The 24945-nt window shown below is 30.3% G+C and overlaps 2 protein-coding genes and 1 long non-coding RNA gene across 21 annotated transcripts in view; 1 reads left to right on the top strand and 2 right to left on the bottom strand.

Moving 5' to 3' along the window:
- LOC139906797 (uncharacterized) overlaps positions 1-24945 on the bottom strand; it is an 87934-nt gene that overhangs the window by 27536 nt on the left and 35453 nt on the right. Inside the window, exon 3 of the long non-coding RNA XR_011782741.1 lies at positions 24296-24358. This is a non-coding gene — a long non-coding RNA (uncharacterized lncRNA). The remainder of the gene's footprint in view (positions 1-24295; positions 24359-24945) is intronic.
- The window catches only part of LOC121126809 (uncharacterized), a 40922-nt gene that overhangs the window by 1858 nt on the left and 14119 nt on the right, over positions 1-24945 (top strand). For 5 of the 15 annotated variants that reach the window (XM_040722152.2, XM_071892173.1, XM_071892182.1 and 2 more), the window contains 3 exons: positions 16277-16372; positions 16426-16770; positions 17703-18532. In XM_040722152.2, coding sequence (XP_040578086.1) covers positions 16277-16372; positions 16426-16770; positions 17703-18532 — 1271 coding nt within the window. Of the gene's footprint in view, positions 1-9613; positions 11285-12164; positions 15917-16276; positions 16373-16425; positions 16771-17702; positions 18533-24945 lie in introns of those variants that run through there. The other 10 variants (XM_040722150.2, XM_040722154.2, XM_071892181.1 and 7 more) reach the window with 9 other exon arrangements.
- Positions 937-24298, bottom strand: LOC121126810 (neurocalcin-delta A). Of its 5 annotated transcripts, none has more exons than XM_040722157.2 (2): positions 22963-24298; positions 937-1590 (listed from the first exon to the last, which is right to left on the bottom strand). In XM_040722157.2, exons 1-2 carry the CDS (start codon positions 22977-22979, stop codon positions 987-989), a joined length of 621 nt encoding a protein of 206 aa, XP_040578091.1. In that variant the 5' UTR covers positions 22980-24298; the 3' UTR covers positions 937-986. The 5 variants fall into 5 exon arrangements, with proteins under 5 accessions (XP_040578091.1, XP_071748285.1, XP_040578093.1 ...); XM_071892184.1 differs by lacking the exon at positions 22963-24298 and adding an exon at positions 6067-6091; XM_040722159.2 differs by lacking the exon at positions 22963-24298 and adding an exon at positions 2619-2775.

Below are 24945 nucleotides of genomic sequence, written 5' to 3'. Positions count from 1 at the left end.
AGATTCTTAGAATTAACTATGTTTAAAATTGATTACAGACCAGAAAAGTAAGATAATCAAAAAAAAAAATTCAAACCCTTGTAAAAATAATTGCTACTTTACTGACTGCAATATGTAAATATGAATATATGATGTATTAACATTTTTTTTTTTCATACTTATTAGGATCTGATAGGTATGATAAAGAGAGATTCATTTTTAATATAAGGCAAAGGTGAAGCCCTTACGTCCATCCGTCCAATTATGACATCAAAATACAATGCAATAATTAACCATTTTCATTAAACAAAATGAAACAAGGGTTTTTATTTAATTTTTTTTGGTTGTTTATGCCTTCAAGTTGGTTTACTTCTACAATAATTACATGAAACATTTTATATATCAGCATTTAAATAATTATTTATTTCTATCAGTAAATTTCATATCAATAATTTCAGACTAGTAATAATGATAGTAATAAAAACCAAAAAAAAAAAAATGTATATCAATGGCTTTCAAATCGTGTATAGGACTTTTCAATGGTCTAGCTAACAAAATATTATAATGAAAAAATGATATAAATATTAAATTCTTCATAAATCAAATATATGCTATATATATGTAATTGCGTTTTTGATTATAACTTTTGTCAAATAACATCATAAACAAAATTTTAACAAAATCTATGATCATTGCTGTTGTAAACTTTTGATGAAATGAAAAACATTTATATATATATATAATATGCCATTCATTGTTGGTTACAGTCATTTTAAGTTATAAAATGGTGATATTTTTCTATATGGGCACAATGAGCATCCTACAACCCAATTCGCTATTCCTGAAGGTTGTCCATTGTTTTGTATAGAATGTAATTTAAGTAAATTATTTTTAATTATATATGATTTATCAATCTTATGTTAAAATTAAGAACATATAGTATAAAATAAAATGGTATTTAATGATAAAATGATAAAATTTATTTAAAGATAAAAAATCTTTTCGGATCATTCTGTTACAAAAATATCGATTATTTTTAAAGTTAAATATGTACTAAATTTTTCTTGCGCAAGAACTGCAGTTATAAATTCTTCTTGAGAAACTCTTCCATCTAAATCTGTATCCATTTCTTCAAAAATATTTTTTGCAAGACCTTTCTGAGCATCCACTTTACTATGTTCTTTCGTCAAAAAAAGCGTATATAGATCCTTAATGACTCTCTTCATTTCTCTCAAAGAAATACTTCCATCACGATTAATATCAAAAATTTTAAAAATCTGATTAAGATTCTCCTCAGGTGTTCCGGAACTTAAGACATAGAGAATGATCATGAATTCGTGAAAGTCAATCAATCCGTCCCCATTGGTGTCATACATACGGAATATATGTTTTTCCAACTTATCAACATGTTTTGTATCAGGATAACATCCAAGAATCATACATTTAAAGTATTTCCGTGATATTTGCCCCTCAGGATGCTTGGCTAAAAAATTAGAATGGTATTCATCTACTTGAGCTCTATCTAAGGCTGTATGATGAGATATGTAATTTAGATCTTCGTCTCTGAGTATTGGACTACCATTAGAGCAACCCATTATGGGAAAGAAGTAACTGAAAAATAAAAATTTACATGATTTAATTTTATTCTATTCACAATTTAGAAATTGAAATATAAAAACTTCAATGTTAAAACATTATAACTGGTATAAGCAAATTTTTCCTTTAATACTCGTCAATTTGGAGAACCTGATAAATCAATAGTATGAGGTGTTTCAATATTATATGTAAAAAAATTAAACTTTTTAAGGTATAAAAATGTAACACTAATTTATTATTCAAAGCTAAAGTATTTCCATATAACTCTTGATAACAATTTTTTGTGTAAATTAATGTATTTTTGAAATAACAATAAATAATTAAATTAAATAAGAACAACATGTTTTATAAACGCTGGGTCAATTATATAAAATATGGACAATTTTAAACACTAAAATTTAACTTGTACAGGTAGCAATTTGTTTTATTTTTTTGAAATGTTAGATTAGATTTTAGAGAACATATTTATTCTCTCGTGTCAAATAAACAATCAGTGTAAAGGTGGGAAAAAAAGTTAAAATGTTCAAATTAGCTGAAGCGGATTAATGTCCTAGTCTAATCAAGAACTTCATTGTTTACCCAAACAGTACAGTTTATTATGTCAGGGTAACTAAAGTTAGAGGTAATGGTAATCAAAAATCTACAAACACAGTTTTTAGCATTAATCATAACCATGGGTGTCCTTAGGAGTAATATAAGAGACCTTGGGTTGCCATATTTCTTGAAGATGTCGTAAGTGCCTATAGGTCTTTTTTGCTTCATATCGAGTGAATAATTGAGTGAATGATAGCTTTTTTGTATATCTATTAAAACTTTTGTCTATGTAATTACAATTTTTACATTGAATGATTTTATCTGAAACAATTACTCTGCAATATATAAGTAATTTGCAATTATAATCCAATGTTTTGATTGATTTGTATTTGCCAGTCCATGAAATTACAATATCAATAAATATTTAAAATAAAGAATTAATAATAAATATGAAAAGGGAAGTTATATTTTGTTTAAATATAAATAATTTTAACATTGTCAGTACTCACCAAATACGATTTAAAATGAATAAGATAAAAGTAGACTTTTATTAATAATTTATAAATACAGCAGATATAGAATTACGTCATTGTTCAAGGCTATGAGAGAAGGCCCGCCCTTATATTTTTGGATATAAATAAAAACATACAATGTATATAGTCTTCCTTGATTATAATGAATAGTTTCAAGTGATACTGTTAGCTAAATATCTCGAGGGAAAGAGCGGACAGACAAGTTTATTTCCTATAGTGATGTAAATCGTGTGTATTTTTTACATGGTTTTTTTTTTTTAAATTGATAAACTGAATAATGTATTTCCATTTCCTTAGCTGTTTTCATTATTATTTAACTCCTTACTATTGAATTTCATTCAATTTGTGTCATTTGTGTGTGCTAATATTATAATATTGAAAAAAGTGACTGAATAAACTTAAATCGTTTAATTTGAAACTAGCCAATCATGGATTTTAAAATAAATGATAGAAATTCTTGCTAAATGAAAAATATATAGGCCAAGTCAAAACTTTGAAATGGATTTCTATATTCAAAAATAAACTTAAAAGGTCCATCTGGATATTATCATATATATATTAAATATTCACGTAGTATGAAGAAAAAAAGAATATTCAAATTGATACAAAGAATAAGTCAAGAGTATATAACTCAAAAATGCTTTAAAATTTACGAAAAATGATTAAAACATTGATATTTGCACAAGGAATCAGAGGGTTCTGATAAACATAGTATTTAGATTTTTATAAATCTTATGAGGAGATGTTTGTCTGTTATTGTTGTCTTTATTTAGGAACTAGAAAGTAATCCTTGCTAAATAAACATTATCTTTAGTGTCACGAGAATAAATGTTAGTCACTTTCCTCAAATCTCCTCCAAATGACTGTCATGCTAAGAAATATAAATTAATCATCCGGTATTACGTGTCAATGAGTAATTCATGAATGGATTATATATATATATTATATATCTTATTGAGCGTAAAACTATTCTGCTATTTGTTAAGCTTAGCTTTGCTAAAGTGACAACGTTGTCCTGCTTTTGAATGGCTTTAAGCAAAACTATTAAATACAATTTTATTTCAACTTCAGACAAAATTAAATTTTTCATGGCCAAACTGCTTCAAAAGAGGGCAATCTAGGCACCTGTTGAATCTGTTGAAATGCTCTGCGGATCTTTGTGTAAGAGACATAAGAGGAATTTAAAAAAAATTAGCTCATTGTTCAATTCTGGAATGTCTAGGTCGTAGTGGATGACCTCGTCAACGCAATACTTGGTTACCACTTTTTGAATTTGGGTAGAGTAGAGCTGCACATTAAGATGGAAAATCTCCTTTCTATCCAGTTCTACTAGGGAAGGCTTAAGTCTCAGATAAAAGAAGACTTGTAATTCCAATTCTTTACATTTATAATATAGGCATCTCACATTATGTTAAACTGTACAAATTATTATAGTTTTTCAGCGGGATAAATAAAAACATAAGATTTGGTCCTCTTAACGTAACATCTTGCACTCCTTGGCAGATATATTATTCATTAATGCTTTAAACCTAGTAAAGAAACGAGGACCCACGTGATCAATAACGGAAAAATGTCTTGGTTAACAGAAACATTTTTTGTCCCCCTGAAGGCAGTGTTTAGATATTATTTGGCGATATAATTAGAATTTTATGATGTTATTTGTTAATCACATTAATTATTTATGTTATTAAATCACATCATGTCATTTAATAGATCTTACTTTCTAGAAAATATTCATTTGAGGTCCCGAAGACGGAAATTGAATTGTGGAGCATAAAGGGAAACTTATCCTTGGTTGAATTATAGCTTTTAAGATTAATGATAACTCTTAACTTCTTTTTTGAGGGATTAAAGTTGAAATATACCTCAAACTGTTTAGTATTTTCTGGAAAACATGAGCTGCACTCTACCAAAAATAATTTATTATTTAGTTTTTGTTATATTTTCTGGTTCATTATTTTTCTCATTCGTAATATATATACTTATTAGTACTGAAGACAAGCTCATGAGACACAGAAATTATTACTGGGTCAGTTTCATCAAATTCATTTATGGGAAGATACTACACATCACATAATAGCGTATTTAAGATCCAATTTCCGTGGAAAGATTATTAATATCTAGTCAGTAATGGAAATATTGAGTACTCCACTAATCATATTCCATGGGAAGACTTGGTTCTGTAAACAAAGATATCAAGATCAAGAAGATACATTGGTAGAGAAAGGGAGAGAGTAGACTACTTCAAGGAAATATGGTGGTCATATTTCTCTTATCTAAGAAGATACGAAGGAGTTAGGGTCGTTAATAACATTAATGATATTTTTGACTATTACTTTTGAAAACCTTCACCCCGATCAGTTCAATAATCACAGAGTAATTGCACTTTCAATATTCAAATAAATATTAGATGAAATATTAGAAGTTGCTACTTTGGTCAGTGCCGTCAAGAGCAATCTGACATTATCAAGCAGCTGGTGATACGTTGCTTTACAATTTATAATATATAGAAGTACTTGGAAAAGGGGAAAAGCTTTTATGATCGTTCTCACTTAGGATAGACGATCAAAGTTGATCCAGACACGACAGAACAAGCCTCTTATAGCAAATACGCGAATGACCAGGACTTACTTTGCCCTACAGAAGTCAGTATATCCTGCCACACTGTTTAATTAAGGAAACAATGCAGGCGTAAGCCCTTAATATATTTTGAGAATCCATTCCTGTCTCAAATCCAAACTCTGTGTTTATTCTATTTCTATCAAATAAAAAGACATTCGATATTGATCCCATCATAAATAGAAAAATAATCGTATCAAATGTTTTTGAGATAACTTTAAGGATGCCCGTCACATTTCCAATAAAAGTTTTACATCATTTTTGATATTAAGTTCTGTAGCATCGACTAGACACAAACTACCACCGATCTCAAATGAGAAAGGACTACGATTAATAGCATCTGACTATTTGAAGAAAATGCCTGTCTTTAAACTTAGAAAGTCATTTTGTAGTTTGGAAAGTCTAGTTGGGTTTTCATCTTTACGGCATTCCTATTGATACGGCATAGATTGTTGAATAGAAAATATCAAACATTTTTGTCGAAATAATTTTGGCCTCTACAAAGCCCAAACCTTAACTTATTAAACTACTCCCTAGGGTGGCAAATAGAGTTCGGAATATGCCGAACACGCCATTACAATATTGAAGAACAGAAATCTTTTTCCAACAAATAATGAAGAATCTTAAATAAATACCATAAAATTATGTTATCGAATATATCTATAATTATATAATCCTAGGGCGTATCTGCACCAACTCGACCTAAATACAGTGCCATAGGAGATTTATTGGAATAAAAATACATTATGTTATACATTAAATTAATTAAAATACATTAAATGTTATTTTTTTTATTTTAGCATACCTTTAATTCAAACGTTCCGTCACCATTGACATTTTCATATTATTACATTACATATCCAATGAATTAATTAACGCCGTTTAAATTTCCCTTTCCAAATGTATTATAAGTTTGACCATTGTAGATAAAGCGACACTTCACCATAATTATTGTGTCACTACATATTTAAATAATAACTAAGATATTTATATTTACTATAATTTAATATTATAGTTGTATGTCCGCTGATAATAACACATAGGTATTTATTTTAAAAACGGAGACAGATACATACTTTATAGGTATGTTAACAAAAAATCAAAACCGTATTTTTTATAAAATATCAATGATGTAATTTTAGTAATAATGCAATGATACCAAAATTACCTTAAGTGGTTGGGTATATCCCGAGTAATTGGAATTATTCATTAAATTAAAACTTTTTCTCATAATCTTCTCCCTTTATTTATGAGTAACTAGTGTATGTTTCATCTATTTGGACACTAGCTGGCCCTGCAAATTTGGAAATGACGTCACAAACTATAATAAACATGATGCATACTTATTAGTATTAATAATAAATAAACTAAAAACTTGTGAAAACACGCAAAAAATTTAGAAATTTATATTAATATATTATTTATGTAGTTTAAAAATAATTAATTCAGTAATAATCTCTATTTACAAAGAAGTAGATACTAATTTATTTTATTACTATTAAATATTTATATACATTCTACAAATTATAATAATAAAAATATTGTAAGATTAAGTCAATCAAAAAAATTTAAATCTCCAACCAAAACAACAGCTCCTAAAGCAACCACTGACATTTCACTTTCTTCTGCGGTGTTCTTATTTTCGTTTTGATACCAATATGAAATATTTTAGCAAATTATATCTAAATTAAAATCTTCCACTTTGCCATTAAACGTTTCAAGTTGTGAATCAACAAGGCAGAAATGCCATGCATTTTTTCCTATAACTTTTCCTTTTAAAATATCTACAGCCTCATTTTTAGCCCATTCTTAGATATTTTTAACTTAATTAAATGCTATTTTTAAATCATCCATTTTTAATTTTTGTTCAATTTTTTCCCTTACACTATGTTCTTTCGATGTTTCCTTCAAAATCTTTCTCTTCACTAGTTCCTTACCAACATCTTTATGGTTTATTATTTTTGTTTTTCTTCTATATTGTCTTGTAAATTTTAAACTTTTTGTTATGAGGTTTTCTCTAAGTAGATTACTCATCTTTTCTAAATAATGTATAGTACCTTTCTTTGAAGCTCTTAATCGACATGATATATAGTCCATAGAAGCACTTAAAAATTTATTTTTTATTGCTGAAAACATACCAATAAGTTCTTCAGCATCCCTGTTGTGGCACCTTGCCGACGTAATTTCTTCCTTCAATCTTTCAGATAAGTTATCAATGTCTAATTCATAATACTTTTATTATTGACTCTTTAAAAAAAACTTTTGTGGAAGAAATGCAAGCTTTCATCATATCATTGAAGGAAGAATTAATTTTAATTCTTTGAAGTTTACCAAAGGTGCTCTCCATAACTAATAATTCTCCGTAGAAATTCTTATTTGACTTAGAAATCGATGTAGGATCTAATAAACATTTTTTTAATCGTTTGACAACTTCTTTAACTATTTGAATCGCATCACGATAGTTCAATTGATTATCATATGAGTTGTAAAATTCCTTCATACATTTCTCCGTCAGAAGTTTAACCCCCCTCCCCCACAGCTTCAACATGAAGTTGGATTAAACAAGTAGGAATATTAAAATTTTCCTCTATATCTTAGTCAAATTGTTTTTTGTAGTTTATTTCTATTCAAGAAAATTATAAATCCAGTGGAGTCACCCTTTCCATCTTTGTATCTCAATTTGTTGATGTTATATATTAAATTGGCAGCCATACAATCTTTGCCAAATACTTTTCCCTTCGGCTCCGTTTTGATTTATTGATGTTATCAACATATGGCATAAACCATTTAAAAAAAGTTGGAACGTTCATGGTTGGAACTTTGTTTATGATGCACTGATACACCAACCTTCTAATTGCTGTTGGGTAAGTCTGAATATGTCGGACAATATTAGAATTTCTTTTCGATAAGTCACTTGTTGCTACCTCTGAGTTAAGTTTATCCTGTCAATATAAATTTTGTGATTTTATTTTATCAATCATAATCATCATCTTTTCCTAAGTATTAATTTTGTATAGTTGAATGTAGCTCTTGGAACTGCGTGGAGTAACTTATTTTTAGACTTGAATTGACTATACGATATTAATTTGTTTATTTTGTATGTTTTGAAGCTGTATTTGGTAAATTGAAGTTCTTTACTTAGTGCTTTTTCGCTCAAATTCTTCATTTTAATTTTACAAGTTTCTGTTTTCTTCTTCAAATTAATTTTTTTCTTAGTTAACTCTTTCATTTGGGATGTCAATTCTTTTATTTTGTCTTTCACTTTCTTCATTTCCTTTGTACAGTAGTCAATTGCTTGGCACTTCGTAGGCAACTCAAGTTCCAGTCGTTCGGACTTTGCCATATATTTTTATACTAAAATTTCTAAGTCTGTGTTTTTCTTTTGGATTGAAGAAAGGGATACAAATTTTTAATTAAATATTTTATGGGCATTTTGGGAAAGAGAAGCTTGGGGTTCATTTTACTCGGAGATATTTGGAGTTGTTTTGGAGGCACTTTGAATAAGAGAGGTCTAAGGGTCATTTAAGTTTGAGGTATACGGAGAAGGATCTATAGGCTCAAAAACTTAAGGCAACAAAAGGAACGGTTTATTACATTCGTCTAAGAATCTTGCTGTAACATTTTTATCCGAAAATTTCTTGAATTTATATATATATCCATAAGACAATCCGTTTAACAGCAAAGTAAAAAAAAAAATCTTTTGATATTTCATATCTTGATTTGCATATTTCCTTCAACTTTAGAGAATATTTTATCGTATTATAGTTTCCGGATGTTACATAGACATACAGAATGTGTCCATTTCTGAGATCCTAGCTTGACTCTAGAAATAAGTTAAAATGCCGACAAATAAATGTTTTAGCAATTCCAGTCTTTCAAATAGCACATTCAGACAATTGCCTCTTCTTTGAAGGAGACATTGTTCAATTATATCAAAGCCTTTGTAATAACGGAGAAAAATCAAATTAATTCAACTTAAATAATTATAACCCTAGCTTCCAGACGAATTGAGGATCAATAACCAGTATAAAGTATGCTGAAATTTGGACAGATAACACAGGGGAACAATTAGAGGGTCAAAATTACCCCCAATGAAATTAAACTTAGAATATAATTTATCATTGACTGCAAAATCCAAAACTGATCTCAGTTTTTCTCTGGGTCGTCAGGTTTCAGAAATATTTGAGATTGTAATTCGAGACTATTATCGTTCAGAGACATTTTCCATCATCAAGACAATCCTCAAATTGATATAAGATGAATAAAACACATGTAAAGAGGTCTTTTATGATTATAAAAGTGTTTTATTGATTCTGCATCCTCTTCTGAACTCGATATATTTCCATTTTTAGGCTGAAAAATGATGAAAAACGACACTCTACTTGAGACCATTACAACTTATTCATCATTCATAGTGATAAGGAACAACTTAGCTCATATTATAGAAAAATATTCCATCTTTTATTTAAAAAAATAGCTATTCAAAAGATAAGGATCTCCAAGGACTTGAGTTCGATTTGGTATTTTTTGAGTGACTCCATTCTTTAGGGGGGTAAACTGGCAAGTCGACAAAATTATCTTAATATTGTTTACGAATTAAATGTCCTCATAATGACGTCAAAGCCCGTAATAATTATATAAATATCATAGCATAATATCGATCTTCGCTCAAATTCAAATAAAATAATTATTAAATATGTATATTTTTAGTATTAAAATTATCTACTCATCATGAATGTGTCTCTTCACTCATAACTCACTCTATACCACTCAAACCTTTTTTCCGCGAGCGTATTGAGCCATTTTTAGCCTTTTTAGATAATTTTCAATTTACTAAGTAGATCTCCTTTTAAAGTCGGGGCATTTCAGTCCTTATCAGCCTCCCACTTGCAACAGGGAAGCGGCCTCTAAAAACAAAACCAATCAATCCATTTGGATAGGCCCCCTGAATAGTCAGTGTAAGAGAATATGAACAGTATGGAGTTTTACGCATGTTAATAAAGGATTTGCTCCCCATAGTATGTTTTATTAACCTCTTGTGTCAACATTAACGCAGCTTTTTTTTTTTTTTATGTCGAATGTAGAAAGTTGCGAATATTCTTACATATCCTTACTCAAGCGGATGACCTTGAATGATCGAGCTATTATGATAATTGATAATCATGGTATTTAGGCATTTTTAAAGCTTACTTTCGGTTTTCCTTTCTATCCAGTAAGCATACTTATATGAATACGTTGTTGTTTTTTAAATACAACTTTCGAACATTTAATTAATATTGGCATTTCATTGGATGCATGCTGAGCTCACCTTATTTTTCTCAAGCAGATTAGTGACCTCCGTGAAATTTTTTCTCAAACTTTGAAATATTTTTTGACATATATATTTTTAAGACATTGTATATTATACTCCGGGTGGTTTGTATCATCCTGGTACAATTAGCGGCTGACTCAAGACCCTGACTGAGAATACTTCAAACATATTGAACGTGGGTAGTCCCCTCCATCATCTAATAAAAAGGTGACTCAATAAAATCCACGAACTCATACTCCATCCCCGAATTTTAATTATTCTATCCAATTAGCTAGGTAATGGATATTAAATGCTCTATATTATAGCTTTTAATGGCTTAAATGACATCACATGGTATGCCTCATGATTAAAGATGATTTTTGTTCTGCTCACGTGGAATGAACTCTTAAAGTTGTACTCAAAGAATCATCACTACATATCAAAGTTTGACATACTTCCCTCTTTGAACTGGTTTTGTGGAGGAATACTTTATTCTACTTTTTTCGTCGTCTGCATGTCCTCTCTAATGTTGTATTTGGTGATGTTTAACAGACACTTATTTGCTTACTTTTGCATATTTTTCCATATGGATGCTCCTTCAGAGCTTTATGGAGATGTGATACTTATAAACCGTATTATTCTTTTTCGTGTATTCATACCCCTTTTCACAAGCAAATTTCTTTGTTGGTTGTGTTTTTTGCAGTTTCTTAAAATTTTCGTCCTTCTTCACTCAGTAAGTGTTTTTTTGGATATTATTTGGACAGTCGTATATATATATATATATAATAATAATAATAAGAATTAATTGTTTATTTAGGAAAATCAATTATTTCTTTTGTTTTTTGTTTCAGTAATTGAAACTTTTTGTTTTTTGGGTTTCTTTGCCGTTTTTCCCTCACCCTTTTTTTATAATTTGCCTGCCTAGTAACGTTTGCGGGGCCTCCTAGCATTTAACTTTTGAAGCCAAATTTATGTAATTATGTTAGGTCCAAGACCTCTCCACCTTTTTTGTTGTGTCTACCTCAAAGTTGCCATCTCTTCTTATATATCTATTTTGTTTATTTATTTATGTATGTCCTTGAAGAGTTGCACTGTTGTGTACCCAATAAATTTGTTGTGCGTTAGGTTGAGGTGATGCTGGAATTGCCTGTCCACGGCAGAACAATAAAGACCATAAGTCATGAATGAATAACTTCCCCATGGCTATGGGTTTGTCACCCTAGTCAACTTTGCACGCTTAAGGTTGGCATCTAGACTGAGCTGGTACTAGTGAGATATTTTTATACACTCTCCCCTGGGTTCTGTACCCGGTAGGGCTATCTATAGTATCTCCTCTGAAATTTAAAAACTGTAAAGTTCTAATTTTTACCTTAAATTCATAAATAATATATATATATTAAAATATATCTAATTTTTTCAAAATTATATTTTGTGTTGTTATTAGTGTATCTGAGATCTCTTTGTTTTCATATCATAAATTTTTCTTACCTATTAACTCAAAATAATAAGATTATTAAAACGTTAAAAGTTACATTTATCAGTAAGTGATAAAATATGTATGCTGAATTCACTACAATTCTAATTGAATGAAATAAAAGACTTTAGGTGATATTGTAATTCAGTAAAATATTAGGTGTTATCCGAACATGCATATTATGCATAAGCTACAAATAGAAAATTTAAATATATTAAAAATAACCTGCAAGAATATTGATTAAATGGAGGGACAAATTATAAATATAAAAGGGTTTTTCATTTGCTTAAATTGATCTTCATTAACTAAAGACGAAAATTTCTTTATGAATTTGGACAAAAGACGAGACCCAAAATACTTTATCCTCAACAAAAGTGCTCGAATTCCAATATTTACGGGAGTGTAACAGGATGAAAATTTAGCCGAAGAAAAAACCCAAACATAACTAAGCTTCATACTTGAGTAAAGTCGACTCTTTCCTTTGGAGGGAATCTATCTATGGATAAAGAACAATGAATATATTCAACGTTTGAAACTATGAGAGGATCAATTTACTTTCAGTTTCAGATAAAATGCTCTAGGTGTGGAATATATTATTAATAATTATTAACTAGGTACTACGACAATGATAAGTTTTAATCATAAAACTAAAATATACAACAATTTGAAATTTAAATACAATTTTACTTTGACAGCTTTTGACACCTGAGGTCATTTTTCATTTATTAATATCTGAAGAAGTGGACTTCAGGATATCATGTAGAAGTATCATAGGAAAGTGATGATATTAAACAATTCCTTTCAACGCGTTAATATTGAACAATTATCAAAACTAAAAGAACTGAGCTTGTCAAAGTGCAAACCTTTGGAGTTAGGCAAAGGAATTCGATTCAGGAATCCGACTTCAGTTATTGGAGTAAAAATTTATCCAACACAAAACACTTAGGAAGTTGATGTCAATGCATTACCAGATACTGGAGCAACAGAGACATTAGTTCCATCAAGCATTGTAAAAATAGCAAAGTTAAATATAGATCGAAGCCAAATGATGAAAATAATAGTTGCCAGACATCAGAACCTTAAATGTCAAGGAGATATGAGTATAATAACTGATTTTCAAAGGAATGAAGGTAAGTATTATAGGATGTATGTACCCTAATATCGACGAAATGTTGCTTTCATGGGACTTATTTTAAGACTTATGAGTGATACCAGGAGATATTCCCAATAGCTCTAAACCAATTTGTAATAGGGGTTTGTTAATTCAATCAGTTAATACATACGATTTAGAAAATTATATCGAAAAGTTCAAAAGAAGTATCAATTTGTATTTAGTATGGAAAATGACTTGAAACCAATGAAAAGCAAAAAAAAAAAAGCTTATATATTTCAAAAAGAATGTGGAAATAAAACAACAAGAACACTTATGTCACGTCCAATTTCACATGCATGTAGAGAAGCGGCTTTAGCTGTGCTAAAATAAGTCGGGATACAAGGGGTCGTTGAATGAATCAGTCGAGGAGCCTACAAAATGTACAAGTTCGATACATATTGTTCCTAAAAAGATTTTTGGTAAGTTTATTATTATAGAGGATTCAATAAATTTCTAAATAAGTCAAATTCACCCTTTTCCTACACCAAACCAAGTAACAAATGCCATTGCCCCTAATGCCATTTTTTTTGGGATGAATCAAAAGGCTACTGGCAAGTTCCTTTGGATAAAGAAAGCAAAGTTTTAACCATATTCTTAATTTATTGGGAAAGAAAACATTTCACAAGAGCTCTAATGGGTTTAACACTTCAAGAGATGAATATAGCAGCCGAGGTGAACCTGCAACAAATGAGATAAAAAGCGTTCTTAAAATAGTTTAAGATATTTTGGGAAATGTAGAGACATGGGAAGAAGTCAAGGACCTCTTAGACAAAGTTATAAAGAGATGTGAAGAAAATTGGGTGAGTTTGAATCCAAATAAGATAATAATTGGAGAAGAAGTCAAATTTGCGGGTCTTATAATAGGAAAAACACGGTGTTAAACGGATCAGTTTAAAATTGAAGCAATAATTGAAATCCGTGAACCGAATAATATTTCCGGCTTACAAGTTTTTTTTTTTTTGGTAAATCAATTAACTCAGTTTTTGAAGGATGTTGTACTTCCCATGAGTCAATTAGGGGATCATTAAGTTCCAAAAATGTATTTCAAAGGTTACCTGATCACTCAAAGGTGCTTGAAGAAGTAAGAAAATATGTTGTGTACATCACCAATCCTCATTCACTATGATCCAAAGAAATAAGTAACAGTAATGACTGATGCATCAAGAATACATGGATTGCGATGTGCACTGATGTCAGGAGAAAAAGGATGTAAAAATTGGTAATGTGCAAGTCAAGATTTATAAGCGAGACTTAATTAAGATACACCACTCATGAGTTGGACCTACTTGCTATACTTTTGGCCATCGGTAAATGCAAAAATCTATATTTTAGGAAGATAATTTAAAATCAAGACGTATCATAAGCCGTTTATTGTTTTTATTAATAGAACCAATATGGGGGCAATCATTAACTCACATATACAGAGATTTATGGAAAAACAAACCCCATACACCTTTAACGTAGAATGGAAGAAGGAAAATACTCATTTTATTGCAGATACATAGAGCAGAGCTCATATTAAGAAACTTATGGTAGAAAAAATTGAGAGAGACAAAGTAAATCAAAGACATCAGTTATAAAATATTGAAAGCAGACAAAGCCTTGGATGAAATGTTTGACGCAGTAGAAGAAGACGAAGACCATATCAATCATTACTAAAAAGTCAGGACGTCAGGAAGTATCCACAAAACCATACATAGAAAACTACAAGAAAATAGGAGACAGTTTAACTTTTGAGGAATAGGGTAAAGGAAGATTAATATTATTGGGCAATTGTAGAATTACAGTACCAAAAAAATCCGACCCAAATTGCTGGAAGGACTTCAGTAAGTATATTTGGGTATGTTAAGAGCAAAGGCAAGAAGAAGAACATTTACTATTGATCAATTTTTAGGAATGGCATCTGTCAAAAAATTCAGACTTCTGAAAAATGTCAATGATTTCGAAAAAGTCAACTTGCTGTGACAATTATTATTGAAGAATTTGCAAAGAGGCCATATGAAACGATGTTAGGAGATAAATTCGAATATGGAGGGAAATATTTCCATTTTATTTGAAACAATACGGCAGATGGCCCTCCGTGACCTAATTTCACAAGGAATAAAATACAAAAAAAATATAGTTATTTAGTTTAAAAGGTCACATGATGATTATTGGAATTCCAAACCGTTTGAGAAGTGATGGAAGACATTAATACAAATCTGTATAATATAGAGAATTATGTAATCATTTTGAAATTCAGTATGAAATATCTAGTTCACACTATCCCCAAGGCAATGGACATGCTGAAGTAGCTGTTAAAGTAATGAAATATCTAAAAAAATACATGAGGGATGGAAAAGTCGACAAAGAAAAATATAGTTCTCCGATATTAGAGTAGAGGAATACACAAATGTGGGGTGGTCTTGCATATGCAGAGTTGTTATTTGAAACAAAACTCTGAACTTGGATTTCTGTACATGAATCATAGTATCAAAGACTACAGATTAAGATTGCAGAAAAAAGAGCAAGTGGATTGGGTATAGAAATTGTATGGGTATTCGAGATTTACAAAAGCTTGAAGTTGGACAGCATGTGCGAATTCGAAGTCACATTAAGGGAAAATAGGATTCTATCGATTCTATTTGTGAAAATCCTAGGTCATCTTTTGTTAAGGGTGAAAGTGAAGGAATATATTTGAGAAATTGGAGATTACTCATTTCCAAATACTCATCGAATATTAAGGAGAGTTATTACAGGTTTGATAATTTTAAATAGAGCGACACATCACTAAATAAATTGTGTCACTACAAATGTAAATAATAACAACGATATTCATATAAATATATGATATGAGTTACGACAGAAAAATATATTTTATGATGCTATGCTAAGAAACATTTTTATTTAAGATATATTCAAACTTCCCAAAAATATTTTTGTACAAACAACAAAAAAATATGTTATTTTTTTAATCTTGAACCAGTTATAATTCCAAATTCATCAATATTAGTTAGTAAATTTACCTTCTATTCATCCTCATCTTCCGTTCAAGAATTTGTGTTCTATAAATTTGCTTTTTAGAAAAAGATAGAATAATAATAACTCTTTCATAACAGGTAAAAGGGAAAGATTTACCAGGAGCTGTAAAAGTCACTCCGGAGGGCTTAAAAGAAGTAATTGCAAAGAGAGAATTTATAGAACTTGGGAAAGAGGTAATTATATTTAAATATATAAAGTAAATCTAACATAAAATTTAAATATGAAGGGTTCGAATATGCTTGATTCGGTCATACAAAATCCAACAAACAATTTTGATAACATATATGAAAAACAAAACCCTTGGTGTCAAAAGTCCAGGACTGACATAAATGGTGCTTCCAAAAATTATTCATTTTCAGCTCCTAAACCATTCAATCATTCTGAAAAAAAAACATCCATAACTATCGATCATAGAAAAGAGATTTGCCAAGAAAGCCTGAAATCCACAATTCAATCGGCAATTAGTGATATTGAAGTAAATTTGAATTTAAATTCAGCTAAAGTCTATGAAGCGCACCTCCTAGATGAACCCAAAATTCCAGAATTAGCTCCTATAATACTTTACTCGGACGTAAGTAGTATTCCCAATTATATATATTAATCGTACAAGATTCATTATTTCGTACGGACTTGTCTTATCAATATGAGTTTATTTGGGATTTTTTATTTAAAAAAAAAAAAAATTAAAAAAAAACACACAAATAAAGATACTAATTAAACGAAAAGTTAAAAGTACATTTTTGGTTCATTGATATTTTATTCGTATATCTGTTTATTTGTTAACTTTTTCATTAAAAAAAGTTAAAATTTAAATTTTGTTTGTTTGTTTATTTCGAAAATTAATTACAATACTTTTTTATAGTTTTTATTTGAAATATTAGGCGAAGTAAAAAGTTTTGAGCGTTTTTTCACTTTATTTTGACAATAAAATTAACATAGTTAGGATTATCTGATTTAGATCAAATATACACGGTTTTGTTGGATAACTTTTGTCCATTTTGAGTGGAATAAGTGCTCACATGCCGGTCCAACTCAACGAGTTGCATTATTTATCGACATTTACGATGATTGTCTTACCATAACGTGCCTCATCTTCGACGTCTATATTACCAGAATGAAATTGTTGGAGCCACCGCTTTGCTGTTGCATTCGATACTGTATTTGGTCCATAGACAGCAAATCTTTTTTGGCAGCATGTTCTTCCTTTTCCCCTTGGTCGTAGTGATACTGAAGAATGTACCGGATTTTTGTTTCTTTTTTTAACTTCCATTTTGGAACGCTTTAACACGCACACTTTTTTTTAACCAAACACAAAACTCTAGATGAACTTTTTTTTATAAGTAGGCTTACATTTAATTATACTGTAAGCTTTTTTTATGCAATATATTAATAAGATATTGCCCAAAAAGAAATCTTGTGAAAAACGCTCAGAACGTTTTATTTCGCCTATTATATGTATCAGTAAAGGATTATGTCATATTATATGAAGTTACATTTTATTAGGACTTAAATGATTTGAATGCTCATGAAATTAACAATGCGGAATTAGTTAGCTCTATTGCTGAATCAATAGAACATTTAAAGGAATCAAAAAATGAATTACGTAGTGAAGATAATAAATTAAATACAGAAATATGTTCACTTAAACGAAGGAATCCACGAGAAATGTACACCGACTCCTCATTTTACAATCCAAAGCATCATCCGTCAGTTGCAGAACAGTTTGAGATGGCACATCGTCTTTCTTCTTCTCTTTATGATGACGTGAATAAAAAAAGTACTGGACAAAAAATGTTTTTGAAAAGAGCTAAAAAATCTGGACATTGGATTTATTCAGATGACCTAAAAGAAGATAAAGACTGTTTAAATGTTCAAGATATTCAATTGTCTCATGAAAATAAAGTTTTGAATTTAAAATTAGTCATGAACCCGGATGGAAAACTGTATGATTGGACAAATATTCAAGAGGGAATTTTACCACCTATGAATCCTCTTACTCCAGAGATGGCTTTAAATGTAGTTAAGAATTTGGAAGATTGTAAAGGAAAAGGAGGTGAACTCTTTGCAAAACGACGTAAGAGAGCAGAAAAATGGGTTATAGATGAGACTTCTATTGGAAAAGCTGGTCATCCTGGGGAAGTTGCACAAAATTTCTTTCAGAATTCCCAGGAAGAAAAAGTTATTGAAAAAAATATATGTCAATTAAAAGAACGAATAAAAGGACAGTGTAAGTTGGAATCACATCAACTGACCGACGAGATCCAGAAATTTTTTCAAGAAGAACAAAAATATAAACAAGAAAAAGTCTTTGAGATGAGGCAAAATCAGCAAATGTAAGTATATATATTTTAAAAGATAATTAACAAGATGTATGCTTTGTTTAAAATTTTGAATAAATAGGAATGCACTACAGTATTCAATCATAATATGAAATGTCTATTTTAAGATTTTTTTAGAAAGATCTTTCAACATATTAATTAGAGATGGGGGAAAAGTTTCCTGATTGGTGTAAAACCAAGGGTGAGATGATGTCATAAAAATATGGTAACCTAAGGTGTACCATTTCAGCTAATGACATAAAAGTCTTTAAAAAAAGGAAAGGAATAATGAACCTGTTAACATTTTGTTGCTACATCACCAAATAGCTCCTTTTTTTTCATTTAAGTACATTGTTATTGTTGTAACTGACTTTTGACAATATATAACTTTATTTTTAGACTATAATAATTAAATATAACAATATACTCTGTAATATAAGTCCGTTGATTTCTTTAGGTGGCTCCTTTTTTTGGAATTGGTAGATATGAAAAATGAATTTTCCCTTCCTTAGCTATTGTCATTATTATTTAATTACTTAGTAGGCAACATCCTTTCCTAAATAGATTCAATTATATTCAAAACCTGATGGAACATTCGTGTGTGCATATAAAAGACCGAGTTTAATCCTTAGGATTTGTTGCAGAGTTATAATTGTTAGTCCTTGTTGGACTCATAGAATAATTGGGGATCAACCTCGGAGTAATTCTAGTAGATGTCCTTCTTTAAATCCTTTTCCCTATTTCGCAGCGGATTGTAACTTATCTAATTAAACGTCATGAACATTATTCTTTCTCTCCTTCAAAACATTCTTCCAATTGTCAGGGTAACCATAGTGATTTTCTGTTTTTCCTTTGTACAAGGATTTTCATTACTATTATATACGAGTATAAAGGATAATAATTAGTAATTATATGTACAATTTTTTTTCTTTTACAATAATATGAAGTCAAAGTGGAATCAAAAAGGCAAAGTGTATCGGATCTTCTAGACGCAGACGTTGATCCAAAAAGAATGTTATACATTGACGGCGTTACCATAAGGACAGTCCGCAACATCAGGATGAAGGAGGATGAGAAAGGAATCGAAATGGAGGAAATGGTTTGAAGCGAGACGGAACTTTTCTCAAGTCCCTGGAAGCCAAGATCAAGAAAGATCCAACAGCATCAATGCGCCGCTTGACTGACAAGTTCAACGTGGACGAGATCACCATCAGGAGGCCAGTTCATGATAACCTTAGCCTTAAGAGCTTTGTCAGGACTCCAAAACATCTCATTGCTAACAGGCTGAAGGCCTTAAGGATTGAGAAATCCAAAAATTTCTTGAAGAGACATCCGTTGACTGTGAAGATCATTGCAGACAAGAAGATCTTCAAAGTCGACGTAGTTTTGAATTGCAGAAACGACAGATTTATAATAGCATTACCTGAGGAAGTCCAGGGCACCTTCAGGACAAAACCTCCAGCTCAAAAAAATGTGCTTAGGAGTCGTGGTCTCTGATGGTATGAAAATGGATCACTTTTTCTTCATGCCATTGAGAAAATCAAGGTGAGGCCTGCTATATGGTCCTGAGATAAAGAATCTTGCCTTGGCTGAAGGCTAACTATTCTGAGAATAACTATGTGTGGACCCAAAAGGGGCCGCCATTCATACGACTTTGAAAACATAGAAATTCTGCTAGGTGTACTTTGATGACTTCTGGTACAAGACCTTCTGGCCTTCTTCCAGTCCTGATCTCAATCCCTTCGACTTCAGTGTATGGAGTGTCATAGAGTGCAAGGTTGGGAGGACATCACAAAGAAATGTCAGGGAGCTCAAGGACAACATCAAGAAGCAAGTGTAAACATGAATGCCGATTATATTATGGCAACCTGGGCCAAGTTCCGACCTCGTGTGGAGGCTGTGATAAAGGCAGGAAAAGAAATTGTATTTTGAAAATAAAATGTATCATATGATACGCTGGCCTAATGATTTTTGAGCGTAGGAATTTGATTATTGTCTGTTGATTATTTGATATTCGATAAAAATTGATTAACAATAATTGGATGTGATGTCATAATTATTAGCTGGGAATGTATTGATTCAAATTGGGATTGATGCCAAAGATGCAAAACGGAGTAGCTGGATCTGTGTGTCAGTACATTTAATTTTTGATGACTTGAATACATCTTTGCAACGGAGCACTCAGATATATGGATCTGCATCGACTCATCCTTCGTCTTCCTAGAAATTCATATTTTACCATTTGTGTATCGTTGCAAGTTGGAACACGTCTTCTCATCTCAGAAGAGAGTTTTCATCCTCTATCTATACCTGCTACACTGAAATTCTTGAGTCTATCCCTGCTTAAGTCAACTCTGCTTCATCTTCTTCTCTAAGAAAACTATTTCATTGATAAGAGTCATTCAGTGTCCTTTATGCATATTAGTGTTATACATGCGGCATAAATCAGTAGTCTCTATCACATATATCAATTTTCATTAGTATATGATCGAATTCGTTCTGTAGTATCTAAGTGTTATTCGTTGATCCTGCAGTGTACTGAATTCTTATCCGTCATTTCAAAATTCTTTTTGGACCTTTAATATTTGTCAGCACAGGAGATTTATGAAATTTTCATCAGTGGGGGATGGCACAGAGGTATAAAATTTACACTCTGAATACTCTTAGCCTTACTCCTAATTTCCTCCTACTTGTAATATTTGCTTTGATGAAAAACACAGGGAAGGCTATTTTAAACTCTCCTGTCTCTGTATATTTGTCTGCAAAGCATATTCTACTCTACTATTATGAGTTTAAGTAGTTCCTTGGAACTAATAATTGACTGTGTGATAAAAAAATACTTCTGTGAAATTCTACACGAATATTTCAATGACTTTGCAATTTTAAAACTTATTGAGTCGGAGATAATGTTCTAAATAACTGATTTGCTTGTCATCATATTACCACTAATAAAGATTTAGGATCGTCACACGAGTTAGTTATTACATATAGTAAAAAAATATTTTCCATAAGATTTTATTAATATTGGTAGTTTTATTGAAGAAAATGTTAAAATGTAGCAAAATAATAATAAAATTGTTTCATTATTGATCAGACCAATAATTGATAAATACATTATAACATTAGGTTCCCTACTTACTAGTTCTCCTTTTTTTTATCTTATTAATTCATTCGACTATACTTAAAAAAGATAGCTAATAAAAGGTCAATTCTACTGCGAAAGGTGCAGAATGTTATAAGGTCTGACTTACTTATAAAGTTTTTATAGAGCCCCATTACTCATTACTGTATGTCCAATCTCTTATACTATTCTATATGAGCCGAGTTTGCAATTTACTGATTCCAAGTAACCATGCACAGAGCTGTGTAAGAAAAACGTATCCACTATGATAAAAGTTAGTACGATGCGTTAACTTTAACATTTATTCCATATTATTTATACTTTATTTATAATATTGCTGAACAGATGTTTTAGTAATGAAGGGATATGAAAATTTTCCCTTGCATCATTCTTGGAGACATATTAAAATTTCTAGAGGTGAATAGTCATATTGGTAAAGAACTATCTTTATCCAGCCAGATTCCTCATTCCTAAGCCTTTTAGCTTTCATCACGGAGATAATATAATCCGGCACACATGAACAGGGACTATATTATATGGAGGGATTTGCTCGACCTTACTATTAGCATATTGCCTCATTTAGTTCCTAAAAATGAAGATTTATAAATAATCCATTTAGTTTTTTTAGTAAATGTATCAAGTATCAACTACGTACATGCTTAAAAAATACGCCTTCATGTTTTCAAACGAGCTGAGAAATCTGAATAGTTTACCAAATTGCCCTATGGAACTTTCAAAAGTCATTATTTCAACAGATATAGCTTATTCGTTGATCTTGCATTGTATTTAATTCTTCTTCTCGGTCATTCCAAAATTCATGGGCTCTTCCCTTTTTAACATCTAATCAGATTGAGTCTTTATTTTCGGACATTTAATAGTTGTCAGTAGAGTAGAAGATTTATAAAATTTTCATCGGGGGGGCAGATGTCACCAGGAATAAAAAAAATAAAAAGTGAATATGATGTAATGATTATTTATCCATTTGAGAACTACAGCCTTTTTAGACCTACGACTTGTGAACTTATCTAGTAAATTGTTTATGTAAATAAATATCATTTTGATTTTCCATCATAAAAGTAATCCGAGTCAACTTTAATTTATTGTTGATATTATTAATTAACTTATAACTCATTCATAATTAGCGTCTTCCTTAAAGGTAGCTGGTACATAAATAATGACGAATGATGATATCAATATTTTTTGACAGCTCTAATATTTAGTGATAAAAAACGTGTATATTTAAGGCATGTTGAATAAAAAGAGACCGAAAATCACCATAGTAACCCATACAATTTAAAAAATGTTTTGGAGGAGAGAAGCTTACCTGTCATGAAGTTTCATTAGATCAGGTACAATTTGCTGTAACAAAGGAAGAAGGTGAGAAGGAAATAAACAATGACAAATATAAGAATGACCACCATGTCGATCCTGAATTCTTCTATGTGTCCAACAAGGTCTTAAAATGATAACTATGCTACAAATTCAATCAGGGTTTGAATATTATTGTGTATAGTAAAAAGGAAAATTTCACCGCTCAGGAGTTACAATTAATGTCGACAGCTAAGGAAAATAAAATACTGAGTAAGAAAACGTCATACTTAAAGTTGATAATATTGTAGAGAAAAACGCGTGCAAGGAGAAGGGGAAAAAATACATATGGTGTCATTGTTTAAAAAACTGATGTGATTATCATCTGCCTGCTTTATTATGATTTTTGAGGGTATAACGAAAGTATTTATTAGCAAAATGTTTAATGAAGATATACTACGTATAATTGACTTAGACGTTTTATCCGTTACAGTAGATTTGAAAACGTCACACTCCATGAAACTGTAATTCATTATAAACCTTATTCTTAGAATAATAGCTAATGAAACGACAAAGTAGAGTATCTCGAAATATATTTGAAGTTCCAAGTTTAAAAAAGAAGGCTTTAATTAAATATAATCTACATAATAAAAATATACCATCATACATTTATGTTAAATATACAAAATTAAACAATTGGAATCATATAACTAATAACAATAAATTATATATACAGAATATTGAAATAATACATTGATCCAAATAATATTTTGTTGTTCGGACACCGGAATCCAGTTAAATATGTGATAACTGCAGGTTGCAAAACCCAAGCGAGACGTGGAGTTTAATAAAAAAGATAACCACCCCTCTTCTTCATGTGAAAGTTGCTATATACAATTGTGCACAGGATAGATATATCTCTACCGATGAGATCTAACTAATTATTAAAAATAAAGTAAATGTCAAAATCCTAAAATTAGACAATAAATATACTAATAAAAAAAATGTTAGATATAAATCCATCTTAAAGATTTAGAGCAAAAGCTTAATATGTTGTAATGTCCGGCGATATTACTTCTTATTAAGAGCATCAAAAAAGATATTTTCCCCGTTATTTATTCTTATATAACAACATACTATTATCATGAAGGATATACACAATTGCTAATTATAATGATACACCCAATGTAACTACCCCCGTTGTTGTTACCATTTAAGCAGTTGTTTTTGCCTTTAATGAGTTTTCTAAACACCATTTCTGGGAGCCTATCAACCATAGCTAAGCCTTAAGTGATAAAAAAAAGTAATATTTATTGACTATGTAATATTAGAAAACCTAATTAGCATACCCAAGTCTTTAAGTGAAGAAACTAGTCTCAGAAAAACTAGTTGCGAACCATCCAAAGCTACTACTCCCGTTGTTGTGACCATTTAAGCACTTTTTTTGCCATTGAATGATTTGAGTAACATAATTCTTGATAATTTTGGCTAAAATAGAATCATATTTTAGGGTTAGATTTAAAAAAAATTGAATACTTACTGTTAGATAGTACAAAATTCAGAGTTCCATTTCGAAATTAGTAAATATTTTATACTTTTTACTGATAACTTGATCGTCATTTGGTGTGGATGACTCAAAACATTTTTATATGTATTTCTATAAATGACATCAGTACCAACATCTTCCATTAATTTAATAATGATTCCTCGGGAAGGGATAGGTTTACCCGTGTATTTCTCCATAAATTTTTTGAACATAGATGATTAGCAATGGATAAAGTTATATTATAAACAATAAGTATCTTTGTGAGATCAGAGTTAAAGTTTGACTTGATGTATTCATCATTAACTTGATTTTTTAGAAGAATATCCATGCTCTTGATATGAGATGAGGATAATGAGTGGCGTGTAATTCTAGACAGGGGACTAAATGCACATTTATATCGACAAATCCGACAAACCATCTGTTTCTCATCCGGTAAGTATTTTCCAAATTCCT

Source organism: Lepeophtheirus salmonis, chromosome 12 (genome assembly GCF_016086655.4).
Source record: "Lepeophtheirus salmonis chromosome 12, UVic_Lsal_1.4, whole genome shotgun sequence".
NCBI classification, from domain to species: domain Eukaryota; kingdom Metazoa; phylum Arthropoda; class Copepoda; order Siphonostomatoida; family Caligidae; genus Lepeophtheirus; species Lepeophtheirus salmonis.
Note: the sequence above shows the minus strand (reverse complement) of the source record. Positions and strands in the feature narration are given on the sequence as shown.

Excerpts from the sequence above, each read along its gene's own strand:
- LOC121126810 (XM_040722155.2), bottom strand. The coding sequence starts at position 2,337 with ATGAAGCAAAAAAGACCTATAGGCACTTACGACATCTTCAAGAAATAT. Across the intron at positions 1,591-2,278 it reads AAGAAATATGGCAACCCAAG|TTACTTCTTTCCCATAATGG; the intron begins GTCTCTTATATT and ends TTTATTTTTCAG.